General features: G+C 53.2%; 9 protein-coding genes across 9 annotated transcripts; 1 reads left to right on the top strand and 8 right to left on the bottom strand.

Moving 5' to 3' along the window:
* Nucleotides 1-66: 66 nt before the first annotated feature.
* BO97DRAFT_446543 (uncharacterized protein) lies at nucleotides 67-1338 on the bottom strand. The gene has a single exon (XM_025698660.1). The coding sequence runs from the start codon at nucleotides 1103-1105 to the stop codon at nucleotides 359-361; it is 747 nt and encodes a 248-aa protein (XP_025547028.1). The 5' UTR covers nucleotides 1106-1338; the 3' UTR covers nucleotides 67-358.
* A 1460-nt stretch (nucleotides 1339-2798) lies between these two features.
* Nucleotides 2799-4593, bottom strand: BO97DRAFT_232488 (glycoside hydrolase family 71 protein). Its single transcript, XM_025690732.1, has 2 exons — nucleotides 4416-4593; nucleotides 2799-4341 (listed from the first exon to the last, which is right to left on the bottom strand). Exons 1-2 carry the CDS (start codon nucleotides 4488-4490, stop codon nucleotides 2959-2961), a joined length of 1458 nt encoding a protein of 485 aa, XP_025547029.1. The 5' UTR covers nucleotides 4491-4593; the 3' UTR covers nucleotides 2799-2958.
* Nucleotides 4594-5687: 1094 nt separating this feature from the next.
* BO97DRAFT_377638 (glutamate decarboxylase) lies at nucleotides 5688-7757 on the bottom strand (the record flags this gene model as incomplete). Its single annotated transcript, XM_025693068.1, has 5 exons — nucleotides 5688-6109; nucleotides 6170-6708; nucleotides 6772-7407; nucleotides 7458-7485; nucleotides 7537-7757. The coding sequence occupies 5 exons, from the start codon at nucleotides 7755-7757 to the stop codon at nucleotides 6004-6006; spliced, it is 1530 nt and encodes a 509-aa protein (XP_025547030.1). The 3' UTR covers nucleotides 5688-6003.
* Nucleotides 7758-8191: 434 nt separating this feature from the next.
* BO97DRAFT_438071 (Aldo/keto reductase) lies at nucleotides 8192-9784 on the top strand (the record flags this gene model as incomplete). The annotated part of the gene is made up of 5 exons (XM_025697895.1): nucleotides 8192-8260; nucleotides 8465-8962; nucleotides 8993-9104; nucleotides 9149-9244; nucleotides 9714-9784. The coding sequence occupies 5 exons, from the start codon at nucleotides 8192-8194 to the stop codon at nucleotides 9782-9784; spliced, it is 846 nt and encodes a 281-aa protein (XP_025547031.1).
* Nucleotides 9785-10498: 714 nt separating this feature from the next.
* On the bottom strand, nucleotides 10499-11042 carry BO97DRAFT_428918 (uncharacterized protein; the record flags this gene model as incomplete). The annotated part of the gene is made up of 2 exons (XM_025697333.1): nucleotides 10499-10906; nucleotides 10971-11042. 2 exons carry the CDS (start codon nucleotides 11040-11042, stop codon nucleotides 10499-10501), a joined length of 480 nt encoding a protein of 159 aa, XP_025547032.1.
* A 1579-nt stretch (nucleotides 11043-12621) lies between these two features.
* Nucleotides 12622-13532, bottom strand: BO97DRAFT_377639 (uncharacterized protein). Its single transcript, XM_025693069.1, has 3 exons — nucleotides 13297-13532; nucleotides 13005-13225; nucleotides 12622-12950 (listed from the first exon to the last, which is right to left on the bottom strand). Exons 1-3 carry the CDS (start codon nucleotides 13450-13452, stop codon nucleotides 12854-12856), a joined length of 474 nt encoding a protein of 157 aa, XP_025547033.1. The 5' UTR covers nucleotides 13453-13532; the 3' UTR covers nucleotides 12622-12853.
* Nucleotides 13533-14018: 486 nt separating this feature from the next.
* BO97DRAFT_428920 (uncharacterized protein) lies at nucleotides 14019-15932 on the bottom strand (the record flags this gene model as incomplete). The annotated part of the gene is made up of 7 exons (XM_025697334.1): nucleotides 14019-14066; nucleotides 14139-14198; nucleotides 14278-14818; nucleotides 14876-15293; nucleotides 15348-15588; nucleotides 15652-15855; nucleotides 15918-15932. The coding sequence occupies 7 exons, from the start codon at nucleotides 15930-15932 to the stop codon at nucleotides 14019-14021; spliced, it is 1527 nt and encodes a 508-aa protein (XP_025547034.1).
* Nucleotides 15933-16055: 123 nt separating this feature from the next.
* On the bottom strand, nucleotides 16056-16736 carry BO97DRAFT_428921 (SDR family NAD(P)-dependent oxidoreductase; the record flags this gene model as incomplete). Its single annotated transcript, XM_025697335.1, has 4 exons — nucleotides 16056-16177; nucleotides 16258-16390; nucleotides 16450-16594; nucleotides 16651-16736. 4 exons carry the CDS (start codon nucleotides 16734-16736, stop codon nucleotides 16056-16058), a joined length of 486 nt encoding a protein of 161 aa, XP_025547035.1.
* Nucleotides 16737-17389: 653 nt separating this feature from the next.
* Nucleotides 17390-18433, bottom strand: BO97DRAFT_418212 (phytanoyl-CoA dioxygenase family protein; the record flags this gene model as incomplete). Its single annotated transcript, XM_025696511.1, has 3 exons — nucleotides 17390-17741; nucleotides 17797-18172; nucleotides 18229-18433. The coding sequence occupies 3 exons, from the start codon at nucleotides 18431-18433 to the stop codon at nucleotides 17390-17392; spliced, it is 933 nt and encodes a 310-aa protein (XP_025547036.1).
* Nucleotides 18434-18864: the final 431 nt, after the last annotated feature.

Genomic DNA, 18864 nt, shown 5'->3' on the forward strand with positions numbered 1-18864 from the left:
AGGTTAGATGGCACCTCGGTACACTACGCTTTTTGATTGGACAACCATACTAAGGAAGTGACTGATGTGCATAATTCACATACATTGGCCAATCAAGTCAATGACCCATCGAGGTTTATCACATAGGTACAGTACAATAGCTTCCGGTGGCGAAACCGCCAAACAGTCAGAAATACACAACACTTTCTTATCACAATGATGAAAATAGATATTATACTGCCACCCAATCCACACAGATAATACTGAAGAAAAGAAAAATAGATATCACACCAGCCACCCGACCCAAACCCGCGACAAGATCCAGTGGTCGTCTCGTCTCCATATAATACGATACAAAGAGACATCCCCTCAACGCGTGTCAGCTAACCAAAGCAGGCGGCCCATGCCCATGCCCAAGCCCATAAAGCGGCCACCGCCTGCGCCCAAACACAATCCGTGAGGTATACCGCTTCGTCTTGCGCAGCACGACTACCCGCGCGCTCTCTCCAGTCCCACTTCCACTGAATCCGTGGTTATCCCCGGGCACAGCGCTCACCCCCTCGCTACCGTTCGTAGCGCCTAGCAGGGGTAGATTTTGTTGCGAAGATCCACGCTTCATTCCCTCTGCACTGGATCCTAGTTCTCTGGAGTAGGGAGAGGTAGAAGCGGAGGCGGAAGCAGCCCGCCGCCGGACCATGGCCTTGACGGCGCCGGTGATCTGCTCGCGGATGACCGTGACCGGGGCTGTTTCGGAGGGGGAGCTGCTTGGGGTGGAGTACTGATCTTCGTACTCCTCTTCCTCGTCGATGGCGTCTTCGTCTTCCAGGGTAGCGGCTGCCAGCTGTGCGCGCACGGCTTGTTGCGCGGCTTGGATGGAGCGGTGGAGGAGTCGCTGGTGGGCGAGGCAGCGGCGGAGGTCCGGGCTCTTGGTTGCTGTCTCGCGCTGCAGCTTGTTGCGCGAGAGGAGGACGATGTGTGTGGGGATTATGGTGGATGTGGAGGCTGAGGATGTGGTGGTGCTGGTTGTGTGGCGGGCGATTGGGGGTAGACGGGGGTTGATGGTTGTTGTGGAGGAAGTGAGGCGGGAGGCGTAGCGGAGGAGATGAGGTGCTTCCGTTGAGGTCATTTTGATGTTGTGGATGTAGGTCTGTAGTTGAAGCTCTTGGTATGGTGTTGGTATAGTGTATGTAGTGGCAGTCTCGTAGATAGATGAGGTCTCGTGGAGTGGTATAGTATAAACCGGCAAGTACTTCAGCCAAAGGAAAAGACAAGCAGCGCCAGGCCGTGGTGAACAGGAAAGCGTCTAGACGAGTACCGTGATTATCGTATTAACATGCGTGAGCCGTGTGGAAATTGTGTTGCCCTGAATCAGGGACCCAGGGGGTGCCAGGGGATGCTTTATACCCTCTCCCCGGACCCTGCAGGGCCGAACAAAGGGGGGATATCCGTGACAAGAGCTTTGGCTGGATACTCCAACCGGACCACTGGGTCGGCCTGGCTCGAGCATCCTATCCGCACTGCTCGACAGATATCGGCCGACGCCGCCGGTCCAGGCTTCAGTAGCGATGGCTATCGGACCCGGTCGTCAATCCTCGGCCGTGTGCAGAAACACTTCATGATTAGACTCAACCGCGGCTAGCCTGTCAGCAGGTGGTCAGTGCTGATCTGCGCCGACGAGGCTGGGTGGCCAGCGTTTCATTGTTGAGGTGGCGACCTCGTCCAAGGTTTGTCGTCTGCGTCATAGACTTGCAGTCCCCCGCCTATCGAATGGTCAGGATACGCCAGTGCACATCGCCGCCGGGGGTGGGTCTGGGGAACGGATGGGGCTCACGGAGATGTACGTTGGGTTCTCTCGTGTAATCGTACGATATAATCCTTATCAGTGAAGGCCTATGGTGGGCTAGACTCCGGGCTGGTGAGGCTATTCACGGGGTCGCTTAAGAAGAACCTGAGGCTGAAGTCTTTGTCACCTGCAGAATGTAACCCTATCCCAATGCGGATAACCTCGACGAGGTGCGCCAAGACGTCTGACAAAACCACTCCTTTTGCATCCACTCCGTCAATATTGAGGGATAAGCCTGACTCAGGGTGCTTGTTCTTACCTCTGGCGCGTGCAGGTCTGCTTCGAGCGGCATCTCCTATCTGTGGAGCAGCAGGGTCTGCTCGCTCATACTCGGCGTAGGTAGTGCAAGTGCAAATCTCCCCACAACATCAAGAGCATCACGCCCATCACTCACTACCTCGATATTCATACATCCAGATCGCTGACAGAAAGACAGCGCAGGCGCAATCATGTACCGAGCAAGCAAGCGCGATCTAGCTTTTGCGCTATCGCCCTCATTGGACAAAGACCTTTCAACAGCCGACCCAGCCCGTCAGATCCCCAGAACAGCCGCTATCACAAATACCAACATCCAAAAGAAGTCAAAGAACGAGCTGCAGTGTCTGCCAACGTGCACGTCCCTGTCGGCGACGCCGAAGGCCCCATGACAAAGCCACGGTTGAACGGCGTTGATAGACGGGCAGTGGATTTCCGCAAGTGCCAACTGGAGCCTACCTTCCCAGTCTGAACCATGGATAGCGATCCAGGGTCCTTCCCTTTTGAGCGTGCAGAAGCAGCAATCCAGCCCCTAAAGTTGTCGGGCCAAACCGACGACATCTGAAAGTCTACATAAGTCGTCGACCGCGAGCTGCAATCAACAGCCAATCACTACGAAGTGAGGAAGCCGACACCAGCGCCCTCACTGGTAAACCAAGGCCACCAGAGAAACCCGCGCAAAATATCAGACAAGCTGTTGAGGACTGAAAAATTAGATATTAAAGAGACAAGCAACACGAAACAAGTCAAGGTCATACATAGATACAGTTTCGGCATCCAAGATCTATCTCCCCCTCCATCGCCGACCATCTTCGTTTTATGTACCAATTTATTCTTCCCCAAGGCATGACGATCATATACACGCGTTATTGCAGAAGTCATTATATCACCAACCACAGCCCCAACCAGACGATTAACCCGGATATCAGCACGGCGGGCTGCTGCAAGGGCGATCTGCTGGACCAGGCGGCGGCGCCGGAATCCTTGGAGTTGGACCCGTTGGCCGACGGGTCGGTCATGTTGCTGCCGACCCATGCGTTCCAGTTGGTCAGGTTGTTGGAGCCGCATTGCGTGGAGATGGGCTGGCCGAGCACCTGCGCCAGGGCCTGCCCGTCGCGCGTGAGGGTGACGTTGACCTCGCCGATGCGGTTGTCCATCGGGACGCTGCCGAAGTAGAGGCCCGGGGCGCCGTTCCCGCCGGCGGGCATGTCGGACCAGGCGATGATTTCGGCCTCCTCGTCGCCGATGCTGACGGTCAAGTTGGCGGCGGAGTCGAGCAGCGCCGAGAAGAAGATCTCGTCCTTCAGCACCTCGCCCGGCGGGTACGTGTGCTGGGCTTGCGTCGCCGTGTTGCCCGTCGTCTTGCCGTCCGAGCAGGCCCACGACGGCGTCAGCCGGTACCACGTCACCAGGCCCTCCTGGTCGACGGTGGCGCTCCCCGCGCCGGTCTTGTACCGGTCAATCACGTAGGGCAGGAAGGCGCGCCAGCCATCGTGCGGCATGCCGATGGCGTAGTCGTAGGGGGCGCCGCCCGAGGTGAACGTGCCCAGGTCGTGCTCGTGGATCGGGCCGATGTAGTGCGACTCGCCGAAGTCGTTCCAGGTCAAGATCTCCACGTACTCGGGCTCGATGTCGACCACCTGGTCCCAGCGCTTGTACCACAGGTCGTCGCCCTGCCAGACCCAGTTCTTGTTGTAGCGCACCATGTTGGTGTAGAACCAGGGCGACACGGGCATGATGTAAGGCTTGTCGGTGCCGCCGGTCGACCGCAGCGCCGACTGGTAGCGCTCGTCCATCGAGGTGTTCATTGGTGCCGTGCCGTCCGGCCACGCGCTCCAACTCATCAGCCCGTCCGTCACGTTCGACGACGCGAGCTGTTCCGGCAGGATGCTCGACCAGTCCGGCATGAAGAAACAGTCGACCTTCTTCTTAATGTTGGTCCAATCGCCCTGTGCCTCGTAGCCCTCGAATGTCGAGACCAGGGGTTTCTCGCCGTTGTGCTTGTAGTATGCCGGGAGCTTGGTGTAGTTGCCCAACCACTTGATGACCTGGTCCTGCGGCCAGCGTCCGTCACCGGAGTAGTCGAGAGAGAGGAAGAGCTTGAAATCGAGCTCAGCCGCCACCGCGAAGGCATCGTTCAGAAGCTGTCCGGTATAGGGGCCGCCGTACCCGGTGTTGAGTGCGAAAGCGTCAATCTTCGCGGCTTGGGCTAGGGTGATGTCTTCTTTCCAGTCGTCGAGGGTGAAATTTTGACTGTTTGCAAGCTGTACCGCTCTTCACATTAGATCTGAGCTTCAGGAAGAGAAGGAAGGAGACTTGAGTCCGAGAGAGGTCATACCATGAAGTGTGCAAAGACAGCCTTGGCCTGCGCATGGCAGGCCAGTGCTATTACCAGGGCCAAGATCAGTGCCATAGTCACAGTGAGGATTCGAACAATCAACGTGCTTGTCACGACTGTTCATACGCTATCCCAGAGAGCAGGGAGAAACCTAGCGAAGGGAACCGATGGGTGGGGAATGGCGGAGTTCATATGGCACAGAGCCCTGCCTGCTTACTACCACATCCATCTTGATATTCAGGGGGGTTAGCCTATAAAGGTATTTCCTCAACAGGTCAACAGATGGAGGCAGCCGAATTGAGTTCACACGGAGTTGCACAGCCTGAGCACCACCTGTCAGAGACCAGGCGAACGGGGAGAAAAGGGAAGAGATCCGGCGTGCCGAAGCTTCTTGCGTGCTGGACTGAGGCGAAGCGGTCTGTCAGCATGATCTCAAGCATTCGAAAGCCTGATAATTGCCGTGGCGAGCTCCCCTCGCTTGCTAATCATTAGTGGTGGGCTCAGTCGAGACGGACATCAATGGTGCCCACTCGGTGGTTATGGACAGGGGACGACTCTGCAAACCCCATCGGTTCTCGCTCTGTTTTTTTTTTTTTCTTGCGAGAATGAACACAATAACCCCGGATTGACAGGGCCATCATCACTAGTGGGCCCAATTATTGCAGGTTAGACTTCAAACTAATGCGTCGGGGAGGCGTATTATTGTGGTGGTAGTGATACTCGAATGTGATGTGTCCGCTGCATACGACACCATGAATGCGGCCAAAGGAGGAAGAGTTCGTATACCAAACCCTGACCAGAGTAATCATGCATGACAGGTCCGTTTTCGCACTGGAGCACGTCCCTCACCCACCGTTGAACACTGCTATATGTCTTGTTTCAGTGCTATTATGGAATACGAAAAAGGTCTCACTTCCTCCAAGACATCGCAATAGGCTAATATGGGGCTTTCAGAGTCATGATTCACCCTACATCCGGGCATTGGTCGGCCCTACGCCACCGTGATTCACATCTGTCCGGCCCGATGTGGGGAGCTAATTATTGGCAGCTATTGTCACTCACTTATCGGACAGGTTGGCCAAGAATCCGCCAGCAGCTCACCGGCTTCCGTGGGGAACGGTGGAGTCGCGCGAGAATCCTATCGCTACAACCGAGTCCCGAGACTCCCGACCTGCAAAGATGGCCGTTGACCGTGAAACGATAATAGTGGGCAGAAGTTCTGACTGGACTAGGTGACAGTGTGCAGCATGATAGCAACGTCCGTAAGAGGAGAAACAACTGCAGCAGAGGTGCAGAATTGACGTCGGCGAGCACGGGTTCGCCGCTCGGGTTGGTGCGGGATGCATTCGACCTATGCACCCATTGCATGCTATGTATGCTATTCTGACTCGCCACAAATCGATCCAGCCCGACAAAAGTGTGTAAGACACAGTACATTGAACGATGACTTGAACTCTGACAATTGAGGTGTTTTGGCTTTTTAGCAAATACGAAGTCCCTATGGCGGACTGAGCTATGTATACTTGACTTGTCACCGGTCGCAAAACTCAATTGGCGCACAAAGCCCGATGATGATCCACTCACTCGCTCAACACACAGCGTGCGTTTTTCCGGTTTTACCCTGGAGTGAATGTTTTTCTTGCTTGTAGACTGGGTGCCCTTGAGGCCCGCGAGTTGCATGCGTCTGAACATACCTGCTTCTCATTAGTACCACAATCACCGGAAAACAGAGACTTCGTTGGAAGTTGACGTACGTGCTGTATCGTTGGATCATGGTCTCATCCATCTCCTCGAGCGACTTGAGCGCCTGGCGAATGTCTTCAACCAGCAAGTTACAGCGATGCAGACTGAAGTCTTCCCGCAGCACAATCCGCATCATCTTCAATCCATTGCAATTGGGTGCCATGGTGTACGCCGGAATCACCCAACCCCGCCGCCGCAGCACATGGGCGACTGAAAATTCATCGTAGAGACGACCCTCCTGCTCGGGTAATCGGTACGCCACCAGTGGGAGGCCGCGACCGTTCCCTTCGCTCATGATAATAAAGCCGAGCTCTCCCAGTTGAGTGGCCAGGTAGTCGGCGATCTGGGTCAAATTGGTCATAATCGATCGATAGCCATGCTTCCCCAATCGAATCAATTGATAATATTGACCAATGACGTGCGAGGCTCCCTTGGAGAAGTTCAAGGTAAAGCTGGCCTGATCGGTGCCTAGGTAGTTGATGTTAAAGATCAACTCCTTGGGCAGATACTCCGGGGCACGCCAGAAGACCCACCCCACACCGGGATAAACCTGTCCGTGTCAGTCAGCATCAGCGTCATTGGCCAGGTTTGAGAGATATGTAGAGGTCTCTACCAGTCCGTATTTATGTCCTGAGACATTGATTGAGACCACTTTCTCCAACCGAAAGTCCCATTCCAACTCGGGCTTCACAAATGGAACGACAAACCCGCCACTGGCGGCATCCACATGGATCGGGCAGTCGATATTTTTGGCTACAAGCAGGTCATTGATGGCCTTGACATCTTCGTACTGTCCAGTGTAGGTGGTGCCCAGGATGGCGCAAATTCCGACCGTGTTTTCATCCACCATCTCGACCGCAGCTTTGGGGTCGATGACGTATCGTGTCTCGGTGCAGTAGACATACTTCTCCTCGACTTCGAAATAGCGGGCGGCCTTTTCCCAGCATACCTGCACCGCGCTGTTCATGATAATATTCGGACGCGACCAGTCCTTTCCCGCGGCCTTCCGTTTGTTCTGCCATCGCTTCTTCATCGCCAGCATGGCGAGCATGATCGCTTCCGAGGACCCGACCGTCGAGGTGCCAATGGCGTCTTGTTCGGACCCCTCTTCTCCTGTCGTGGGTGCATGGAGGATACCAGCTATCATGTTGACACAGCGGTTCTGGATGTGTGCCGTTTGCGGGTACTGCTCGTAGTCGATGAAGTTCTTGCTCATCGCGTCCGACATGAGGGTTTGCACTTCGTCTTCCTGGATCGTGCGTCAGTGCTGATTCTGGCATTCTAGGCACAAGGACCGACCATGTAGGTTGTGACAAAGCTTGCCAGGCTGTAGAATGTTATCATTACTGTCACGCGATACGCAAGAGAGGCAACTTACTTGAGCAGCGGGTTCCCATCGAGACTCAACTCATCCTTGATCATCCGATAAGCAACACTTGCCGGCATCTCATGCTCCGACATCACATGCTCGGGCAGCTCCTCGACCGCATAGTGAGTTCCATAGATATAGGGCGACGTCTCGGATGCCTGAGCTTCGCGCTCCTCCCGCCGGTGGCGGTGCCCGTGAGACTCTTTGGCGACCGACGAAAGATGGACCATTTCTGCGATTAATGGGACAGGCGATGAATTGTGGCAGCTTAGATGGGCGACTCTCCTGGCGTCCGTCTTTATAAAGCGTGGTTGTACCAAAACTCTGTCCTCCCGGGATGACCTCACCACTTCCGAATATGGGCGTGTTCGTTACTGCTGTGGTTACCCCTACAAATGGGCGACCCCGAGTCATTGTCATTGAGTAACTTCGGCATTTCTGAGATTACACCGGGACAGTGTGTCTGTGGCCATGATATAGTAGCTCATTCCTGCACGTCCCGCTTTCTCGCGGGGTACTATATGAACATCGCCGACCAGGCAAGCTTCAGTCTTGTGGTCACTTCGGTCGCAGTTTGCGATCGCATTGAGTTCTGGCGCAGCGTGACATAATCCTGTCTTCTACACCAATTATCATTGAGTCTTCGCGCTATTGAGCCACGGAGATGGCGGTGGAGTTCGCGGCGGAGATGAAGGCATTTAACGGATCGACGGGGATTCCGATAAGGGAGAGGGTGCAGAGATTCATATCCGCCGCAATCACCGGCTGCAACTACTATACAAAATGTTGCCTGGCCTTCTAGAAGAGCTTTAAGGCCCTGGTCTTCGAATAATCTTTTCACAATTACGCGTTCCCCGTCACATACCGAGAGGCGACTCTGGGTAAATTTCCGACTCGTGCACTAGGCAGACACAGGCCACTGCTCCCGCGCCTACAGACCGATGACACCTCAGCGGACATATACGGTGCGTCTGAGGATGTCCTCGGAAGATGGTTCGCTGCAAACCCCGAAAAGCGCAAGGACTTCTTTTTGGCCACGAAGTTCGGGATTGGTCCCTCATCAGAATCGCCGCGCGGATACAAGATAGATTCGACGCCGGAATGCTGCCGTGAGGCACTGGAACGATCGCTGAAGCGTCTTGATTTGCCGTATGTGAACTTTTACTATGTTCATCGCTTGGATAAGGTCACACCAATTGAGAAGACCATGGAAGCCATGGTGCAACTGAAGCAAGAGGGCAAGATCAAGCTTATCGGTCTGAGCGAGTGCAGTGCCGAGTCGTTGCGTCGTGCGCATGCGGTACACCCCGTCACATGTGTGCAAGTGGAGTACATTCTGTTCTATTTGGCCATTGAATCACCCCAGGTTCGACTTCTTGAGACCGCACAGGAGTTGGGCGTGGGAGTTGTGGCGTACAGTCCACTCGGGAATGGGGTGCTAGGTGGAAAGATACGATCCCACTAGGACATCAGTCGCCCTGGCAATTCACGGAGAGTCTTACCGGGGCTTCATGAGAAGAACCTTGCTAAGACCTGGCTGTTGTGGATACGATTTTCGCCATCGCCAAACAAAAAAGGTGTCACTACGGCGCAACTCGCGCTGGCCTAAATCCTTGCACAGGGGACGATATATTCGCTATCCCGGGAATCACAAAGATCGAACACTTAGAAGAGAACCTGAGGAGCGTCTTTGTCCGCGTTTCAGAGGAGGAGGAACGTTTCACGGTTTTAGGCTTTGACGAAATATGATTTCGCTGACACCCCGCCGTTGGAAACCGCCGTCTGTGCCAACGCAGTATAGAGAGTGACCCATTTGATTAACCATGCGAAATAAGCTTTGGTCCAGTGCCATCCAAATCGCTGTTTGGAATGATATCCTGGTAGCGTACAATTAATTGTTTCTAAAGAAGTTCATTTCCGAGTATGCCTGACCCGCTGCTGCTAACAGTGCATTCCTGTTGAGCAGATAATGCGACTCATATCATTCATATCAACGCAGTAGGCGGCTCTGCTACAGTCATGAACGGGTCTTTATCAGTGACTCTAGCTGGCCGACGCAAGACGCAGAAAGACCCAAAATAAGGTATTTCTAACTTCAGGCTACAGTCGACAGGCTGGGTGATCTCGTTCTCCTACACAACACAAAGTCTCACCCCGTTTGAAGCCTCTTCCTCAATCGTTCTCAGCTTGCGAACTGTGTCAATCGTCGGGCTTTTCAAGCGGTTCTGTATGCAGAGCTACTCCAATATATCAATAACATTATCGACGGTTCTCAGGTCCAAGGGTCTCTGGTGCTCCAGTGCATTCGCGCGACCCTGATTGTGTCCGTCAGTATGAATAATCAGGCGAGCAGTTGCTGCAACGAAGGCTTTGTTATCCACTCCATGATAGGACATTAACGGGTGCACATCTCGGAAGGCCAGGTCTCGGGTGAGCACTTCGCGGCTGGCGGAGAGAAAAGCGAGCTTCTTGTATCCATGGTCTCCTGTGGAAAGCACTGATATGACGTTTTCAATTTCTTTCAAACGTCCCAGATGCCGAACAAAATAAGGTTGATATAGAAGGAATGAGAAGATAGTGATGGTGCATTTGGGTGATTATCTGAGCAATGCCGCCCATTTTCTCCTGCTCGGTCACCTAGTTCCCCAGCACGGGCGCATCCCACCATGAGATGGGTAAACACCTGATCGCTTTTCTCATCTCGTATTCAATATCATCAGTCTCTTTCTAATCATCAAAACGGCCATTATCGCCTTGCACGACCGAGGAGGAGCGAGGCCGTATACGCATGTGCCGATCGATGATCCGACCGGCAAGGACGACAAGAATGCGCTAGAATCTGTCGAACGATGAGAGCTTCTCCATGAGCCCTTGATCGGCAAAGCTGTTATCCGACATGACAAGAGGAAGACCCGGGATGAGCGACAAGAAGCGATCGCAATATACCAGTCGGAAGAACAGGGCCTGTGTCTTACGATTCACACCCTGGAGCCGCTGCGGATAGCCGACGGAATATCAGCCATGCTACTCGCAAGCTGCCCGCATTGATGTGGTAGCGAGCCTCCAGCATCAGTGCGTCCATTCCACCTAGCGAGCATACGAGCTCGTTGTCGGACGTCCCATGGCGATTAGCGACCGTGAGATAGCGCTGCGCCGCGGCTGCAGCCGGTTCTTTCAGCTGCAGCTGGAGCTCGCCGGGGGAGGTCAGGTTGAGTTGTTGCGATCCCAAAGCCAGCTGGACAAGATTCCAAGCGAGATCCACTGGCTGGGTTGTTGACGAGGGCAGTCCCAACGTCTCGTCGGGATAAGCTCCGTCGGATGTCGCACACGGGTGGCTTCCCCACGGTGACTGTACGAGCTGGAACGGGAAGTAGAAAAACTGCATTGGTTCAAAATCAGTAAGGCAATTGAAGGCGGAGGAATGTATGAGAGAAGATATCTACCCAGGAGAAGCTTAGAGACGCGCCGATCGCGGTCGTGATCTGGATTTCCGAGAACACCAGCGGAGTCCCCATCGAGGCCGTTGTGACTCAAAAGCGAGGGCCGGTCATTTTCATTTCTTGCCGCCACCTGTGAAGAAGGCTTTTGACGAGTCTTCCGCTGCTGAAGAAGGTAATCCATGAGCGATTCGACGTGCCGGATGCGGTGATGGACTTGGTCGTACTCGCTACTGCTGCTTGGATCGGCAAAGGACTGGCTAGTGCATGGCAACCCTCGGCTGCAGCAATACACGCAGCGGGCATTGCCTGTTGGTCCGAAGATGCATCTTCTCTTCCGATGCTTGCATTTCCAGCAAGAAAACGTGCCCTTTCGGATTTTGCGTCTTTTGGGGTTGATTTCACGTGAGCTTGGGCCTGCTGACGAGGACGGGGTTGAAGCCATGACAAAGTGTGGCTATGGAGTGTCTGGAGTGGCAGTGAAGCGAGTCTACCCAGGCAAGTAGAAAATGGGAAAAAGCAGTGGAGTTTGGCTTGGGAAAGGGAGGTAAAGAAGAGAAGGAGTCGGATATCGGAAAGCGCAACGCGCTAAAAGTCAAGTCATGCTTTCCTCATCCCCAGTCCATCATTTCTACAAGTAAATCCGGAGTCTGTCACAGTACAATTTCCAATCACATTCAGTTGGTTGCCAGAATAGGTATGACTCCACTAACAAAGATCATCCCGATCCCTTTGAACCCCGAGCGTTTACGTTTGAAGTACATCAACGAACTTCATTCACATCTCAAAGTCCAAGATCTCGATATTCAGACCCGGAGGCACATTGATCTGCCGAAGTTCATCGATCTCCACATCGTCCGGCGCAGAAACCCTGGCACCATAGGTTAGTTTCGTATCGCAGTCCTCCAGGCTGGCCCGACTTACGACATGAAATGGATCGGTGGGGTGGTCAGCGTGGACTCGTACGTATCAGGGATCTCCAGCTTCTTGGCCTTGTAGGTCTCCCGAATACTAGCGAATGGTCAGGACTCAGACCCCCTAGACTAGTGATTGATGGCTGGCGGGTTGAGTCTCACCTGTCTGTGAGTTTGGACCCGTCCCCATAATATTGATGGGCCAATTCGTTGTCATAGCGAATGTCGAAAGTCTATTTTCGATGAATGATCAGCACAAGAGTGAGGTGATGCAACGAACGTCCAAGCACTCTGCACTGACCAAGTCTTTCACCATTTTTGCGGTAGTATGTGTTGCGTTATGTTGAAGAAGAGGTATATCGTTGCAAGGTGGTTCGTTGTCTAATAGCAGACCACAGTGATGGATCGGTCGCTTTTAATATTCGAGCCGTGATTCGGAGGAACAAGCCTCGACAATCACTAACCGGCGATATGAGGTAATGTAGGCTTCACCATCTGATTGATAGAGTTGGGGTGAAATTGGTCCAGGCGTTCGAGACGGTTCGCTAACCAGCGATCTACTGAGGTGGCGAAGATGACAGCTTGCCGTCGTCCGCATTCAGCCGTCGTGTTAGATTATGATTTCATCGACCTTGTAGGGACAATGGTGGTTATCTCATTAATAGACATGGAATATAGTATGATAAATGAAGGACAGAAAGTTTGCTAACGTTATGAACTCGGTCCTCCTCCATAATGAATGACGACTACACACTAGGAGTGGTTATGAATAGATCGGCTGTCACATGACGAAACCCAAGCTACGATGGTGCAGCAAAACAGGCGCCTTCGTACATAGACATCATTCCCAAAATACTCAGGACCGTCACTTTACCTCTCCGACTCCTAGATCGGGCGGAATTACCAAGAAAATTGATCCCAAGACCCGAGCTCTCATACAATCATCCTCATCCTGATCGATCCCGATCGATCCCCTCAACAAGGCGACTTGACCACCCCCGGAACAACCCCATGCATCTTGAAATACCTCCAATCCTGCACACACACAAAAGCCAACAAGCCAACCATCCCGCTACACTCACCTCATCAGTATCTGCAACTGTGATAAAGAAAGATAAGTACTAACCACAACGTCAAAGCCAGCACAGCCACAACCCCACCTAGCGCCTTACTGCTTGTACTCTGACCCCCGCTCGCGCCCATGATACTGATAATGAACAACGCGAACCAGAAGACCGTGTCGATGATGTCCAGAATCATGTTGGCCCGTGGACTGGCCCATCGTTTGAAGCGGTCCGTGTAGGTGGTGAGGACTTGGTATGCTAGGAAGACGGCTGCTTTGATGCACTGTGTAGTAAACGTTTGGTTTGTTAGAGGAGCTTCTGTTGGTCTGGATACTATGCTGCGTGAGATCTTACTACTGCGATGCCCCACGTATTGGTGCGTGTTGTTGGGGTACCTTTGTCGGCTACTCGGGCGATGATGAGGATGAAAGTGAGGGTGAGGAGGGAGCCGATGATGATGTGTAGGCGACGCTTGAGATGCGGATGGTTGTCGAGGGCAAGGTTGATCATATCTCCTGGCTTGATATAGAAGCTATAGAAGATGTTTTAGATTTGTTGATCGATTGATGGCCTAGAGATGGAGATCCGGATGCTCATTCAAGGATGGCGAGCTTTATATACAGCTGTCGCGGTCCATGTTTTCAACCGCGCAATTGTCGAGTTCTCCTCTTACTCATTCCTAAACGAATAGGCAGACATCGACAGGAATAGCAAATCACATCTCGACCATCCAGTCCTTTGCATGCGTTGTTGGTGCTGTGGATTTCGTATTGCGAGCCCATTCGGGACATAGGTACGAGAGCCTGTCGCAAGAGCAATCCTTGGCGCCGTCGTCGCTGGCGGGGCATTCGGTCTCCATCCACCACGTCGCGCGACTCAGAGATCGTGTTTCAATTCTGATTGGCTGCTACATACAACATATATACACAAAAGACTCCTCATGTGGGTCAATGATCTAAGGAATAGACCGAACAAAAGCGCGAGGCTCATCGACGTGCAGTCTGCTTTATATGAATGCACCCCGCTCAAGCCCGCACCCTCAGCACTCGAACCAACCCCAGTGCCAGCCCCAACATCTAAAAGAACAGATAATCATGCTGCCGTACCAGACCTATCGAGCATGTCTACTCCATGATCAGCACCCGCGACAAGCTACTCAGACAGTCAAGGTGCACAATCGGTAAAGAGCGACTTACATATTCCATCCACGGCACATTCTTAGATTCATCCACCTGTTGCGCTATCTCCTCCCACACCTGCCTCAGGATCTCAGTCATAGCAGCATGCTGAAACCCACTCTTCCGCTTGATCTCAGCGATACACATCTCGACGAACCGCTGCCGATGCGGCACGGACGTTTCGGCGCCTGCAATGAAGAGCGGGAACAGCAACCGCTTGAACCAAGGGTGACTCTGTGGCAATGCTCGCAGCCGCATCGAGAATCCCCACCACCGAGGCTTCAATAGTCGGGTCCTCGCACGGAATCAGACGCGTATCCGGAAACCGTAGCACACGGATTATACACGCGTGCCGATACGCCTCGGCCAGCGCTTTCCATTCGTCAGTCAGGGTGGAGGGTGGGAAGAGGCTGGTGCTTGGGCTTGGGGCTGGATCGGTTTCTATACTGTCTTTTGCGACCCAGGTTCGGAAGAAGCGTTCCGCTTCGGCGAGGGTTTGTTCGAAGTTGTAGAATGATAAGGCTCCGGCTAGGTAATGCTTCGCTGAGCTGAGGATTCTGCTGATGCGGTAGAATAGGTCCACGGGGCATCCGAACATGCTTTCCAGGTTGAAGTGGTCGAACTGGAGGACACAGCGGTGCACGTCCTCGTCGTAGGCTAACTTCTCGGCTCCGCTAAAGCCACGCAGCAGGTTCAGCCTTGCAGTGCATTCTCAGCGACTGCACCGGGTTCAAAGAGTGATGGCCATGACTTACCAAGCTAAGGTGGTGATCAAGAAGGCCGTGCGAGGAGATGCCCGACTCGCAGACCTTGACACTGTCAGAAGCTCGTTATCGACATACAGGATACTAGACTCACATCGCAAAGCACAAAGAGGAAGTACCGTCCCGAGAAGAATATCGAGTTCTTCCGCACCGAGTCCATACAATTCTTCTCTGATCAGCAGTGCACTGAGTGATTGCATCCCAGCGAGCTGGTGCTCGATCATCGCTGCGACGCTTATCTTGTTCGTTGAGGGCTGTGCTTCTGAGGGGTGCTGATGACACGAAGCGAGTGCTAGAACAGCATGCAGGTTCCCCAGGTCTTGGTGTGCGAGAGGCAGAACGTATGCTCGATATGGGTTCGGAGTTCCGCTGGTTTCGATACCGAGGGCGGCGCAAACTGTTGTTCTAACTGATTGAAATCCGCATCAGCCATCGCGGATCTCACCGGGTCGAATCCACGTACAGTAGAGAACCAATCTCTGATTCTCTGCCGACTCAAGAATTTTATGAATCTTTCGCCAGTCTTCCTGCATGAACGCCGAGGTGGCGCGCGTGTTCGTGACTGGTTGTTGACCTCGAGTCCGTGTCCTCCTGCGTGACGACGGCTTCGAGGAACGTGAGCTCGACTTCCGAGGTCTCACCTCCACTGACGAAGGTGGCTGTGATATCACGATGCTATTGTTGGGCGTGTTTGAAGAGGCTTCCTGCTCTGGGTGAGAGATACTAATCAATAAGGAACAACCACTGGCTGGCCAACAGCCACATACCGAGGCTAGAAGCATGAAAATCCCATGTTGATAAAGGCTGGTGTTCTCAGTGCGCGGACGCTTATGAATAGACGGCTCCTCCAGATTGACGTATCGTGGTGGGTAGCCTTCGCATTTGAGGCGCTTCACTTGACACCTACGACAGACGGGTGCGTGTACGGTCGCATTGGCGGCACTTCTTGCGACAAGTGCCGCATGCTGGATCTAGCTCATGCCAATGGTGGTGAGCAGGTGATGATATACACATTCGACAGAGACTTACCGACCTTTTCGTGCAACATTAAGATGTCCTATGCGATAGCTGGAGGGATTAGAGAAAACACCAGCTCAGAAGAACAAAGGCGCCAGGCCGACCACTACCGTGGAACTGGCCGCGGTTAGTTATGCGGCAATACAGGTTGTTATCAGAAAGCTTTATGGCCTGCTTTGGTGACGACGTAGACGCTTTTTTGTGTGACGCCCATGCGTGCCGCTGCCGAGGTGATGAGGACAATGCGTCCGCCTCGCGGCATATGGGGCACGACCCCTTTAGTTAGCAGCAAAGGGGCTGAGTATCATGAAATCAGTGACCTGTCTTCCTTGTTCATCCTTTCGCAAAAGCAATACGTGGATCGTAAACTCCTTTGAGGTTCAGATCGGTCATCTTGTTGAAGAATTCGCCAGTGACGTCTTCCAAAAATCGATCTTCCCCGTCGGCAGCATTATGAATGAGAATATCGATGGTATCCTGTGGACTCGCCTTCACGGCGGTTCAACAAGCGTCTGTCTGCCACTAGCGGACGTGACGTCTTCTTGAACTGGTAGACCCTTTCCCCCAGATATAGAATCATCAATGGTCTTTGCAACACTATAAGCTGCGTCGCGGGACCGTTCCGAGGTGTAAGTGATAACCACGGCCGCACCGCGACGTCCCAAGTCCACCGCGATTCCAGCATCAATGTCTCTTTAGTGCGATTATCAGCAAGGGCGGGTCGAGAAGATAGACATTTATCGTGTTACATGGAAGATCCGGTGACGATGGCCGTCTTGCCACCCAAGTTGGCCGAAAGACTGGACAATTGTGAGCTGTTGTTGGTGGAAGGCATGTTTGTTGATTCAATGGCCAGATATCTTCCAGTGTGTCTTCAAGATCTTTATAATGTCCTTTCATGACAATCACGACGCTCCTGAAGCTCGTATATTGATTGAAGCCATCCCCAAAATCGGGGGCAGTGGGGAGCATTGCCTTGTTGGGAAAGATAGCCAGCATCTCCACCGCTCCACGGAACCACCCCCGAAATAGCCTAGAGAAATATTAGCCAACGCCAAGGTGTGATTGAATCAAGGAGACGGATATTCCCTTTCTGTCCGGGTGCATACCGTAGTTTTGTCAATGCTTCCCGGTGAGCCATGCGCTTGACCAGACTGAGACCTCAACACTGGCTGATGTTCCTGTTTTGCATGAGTTCGCGGTGGCTAATGCTGCTAACAACTACACTGTTTACTTCCATTCTCTATTTTCTACTAGTATCTTCATGGAGAAAAGGTTGTCAGCATATCACACGGCGAAAGCTTGCACTGACGCACGCAACATAGCGACCTTTAGGTGTGACGATCCTCTCAAGCTACTTGAATCTAGCATAGAAATGGCACGCTTACGGGATTAGCTGCCCATAGGCGGGAGCCCGAGATACTGAAACCGTCCTTTAGCGCCCACATTGCGCGTTTTGTATCAACACTCCTACACCAACAGGACCAACTAGAAGTCCTTGGGTCGTCCATCCTCTTTCAACTCCGGACGAAGGTGGTAGATTGGATCCAACTGTTCGACCCACCCACAAGCCGGCTCGCTCATCGAATACCCCATGTAGTCTTGGATGTCCCGGTCATAGCTCCGAGCAACATCAGCCGGCACAGCCAGGAACTGATTCTCCTCCTGCCGCAGGTAGCCGCGGATGATAAAGGTGGCGAAAAGCAGTCGTTTCTCGTCTTTCGTGACATTTGCCCCGCCACCATGGAATGCTGACGCGAGCATCAAGAAGCCATCGCCCTTCTCCATGTCGGCGTAGATGCATTGCTCAACCTTCGGGGGAGTTGTACGGTCCGAGCCCCTAATAGCTGTGTCAGCGCGCTCAAAGGTATCACTAGCTGGATCTCGAGGCATACCATAGATGACTCTTCGGGATGAACGCAGTGCCCCCGTTATCCTTGGTGACCCGACAACCGGCGACAAAGAGCCCGATCGACGACTCGCGCTCCGAGTCCCGAACGTCGTCCCACTGTCCGATCTCCTGGTGCCAGCGATGGCTGATGTAGTCGTCCCGGTGGAGCGGCTGAGCCGTGCCCCCGGGGCCGATCCGCATCGCCGTGCAGGAATGCACGTAGGGCTTCGCCACGGAGAGCTTCTTTTCCTCGCCCCACCAATACCATCGGCGGGAGGTGAGGAAGTGGTCGCAAACCTCGCGGAAGAGCGGGTTCATGACTTGAGTTTTGGTGTAGGTTGGACTCCTGGCGATGAGCGATGGGGCCCGCTGGGTTTGTGCTGTAGCTGCATTAGTAGTCGTGTCGTCTCCAGATGTCTTGCAAGTCAGGACATACCGGGAAAGAAGGAACCGTTCCATTCTACATCTTCGTCCAACCGTGATTTGACCTCCTCATAGGCCTGATCGACGTCACTTTTAGGAATGAGGTTCTTGACGAAGACTCCGCCATCACGTTTGAGCAAATACAGAATCTCTTCTAGAGGGGTGTCTTTAGACACTTTCTGGACCTCGTCGCTGTACTTGGTCGGATCGAATGGCATGGTAATGAATGGGTATGTCAACTTGCACTGGTTGCATTTGTTGAGTGGCGTGTTCCCTCACCCGAGTTTCGCTTATTATATGCTCCATGCTGGAGTTATCGACGCAATGACTTCCAGATAAGCGCCGCCAAGATTGTTGGGGATGGAAGCCTTGAGGGGGAGGCGAGAGTGGCCTTAATTGCCGAATACGGGAACCCGCCTGCAGGCTTGCCCTCAATAGGAAATGCTTCCAACTCACCACCGCGCCTATTTCCATCAAAATAGGGTAAGTCGAATATTTTGGGAGTATACCACTGTCTGGCTTGCAGCAATCACATCCTTAGTCCAGCGCTAATAGGCGGTCAACTCACGGTTGGGCTTATCACGGCGTGCTGTTGAACAAAGGAAATCCAGCTTGTATGATAGATTGGCGAGAAGAATTGCATTCAGTG

The sequence above is a fragment of the Aspergillus homomorphus genome (assembly GCF_003184865.1).
Source record: "Aspergillus homomorphus CBS 101889 unplaced genomic scaffold BO97scaffold_57, whole genome shotgun sequence".
Taxonomy (NCBI): domain Eukaryota; kingdom Fungi; phylum Ascomycota; class Eurotiomycetes; order Eurotiales; family Aspergillaceae; genus Aspergillus; species Aspergillus homomorphus.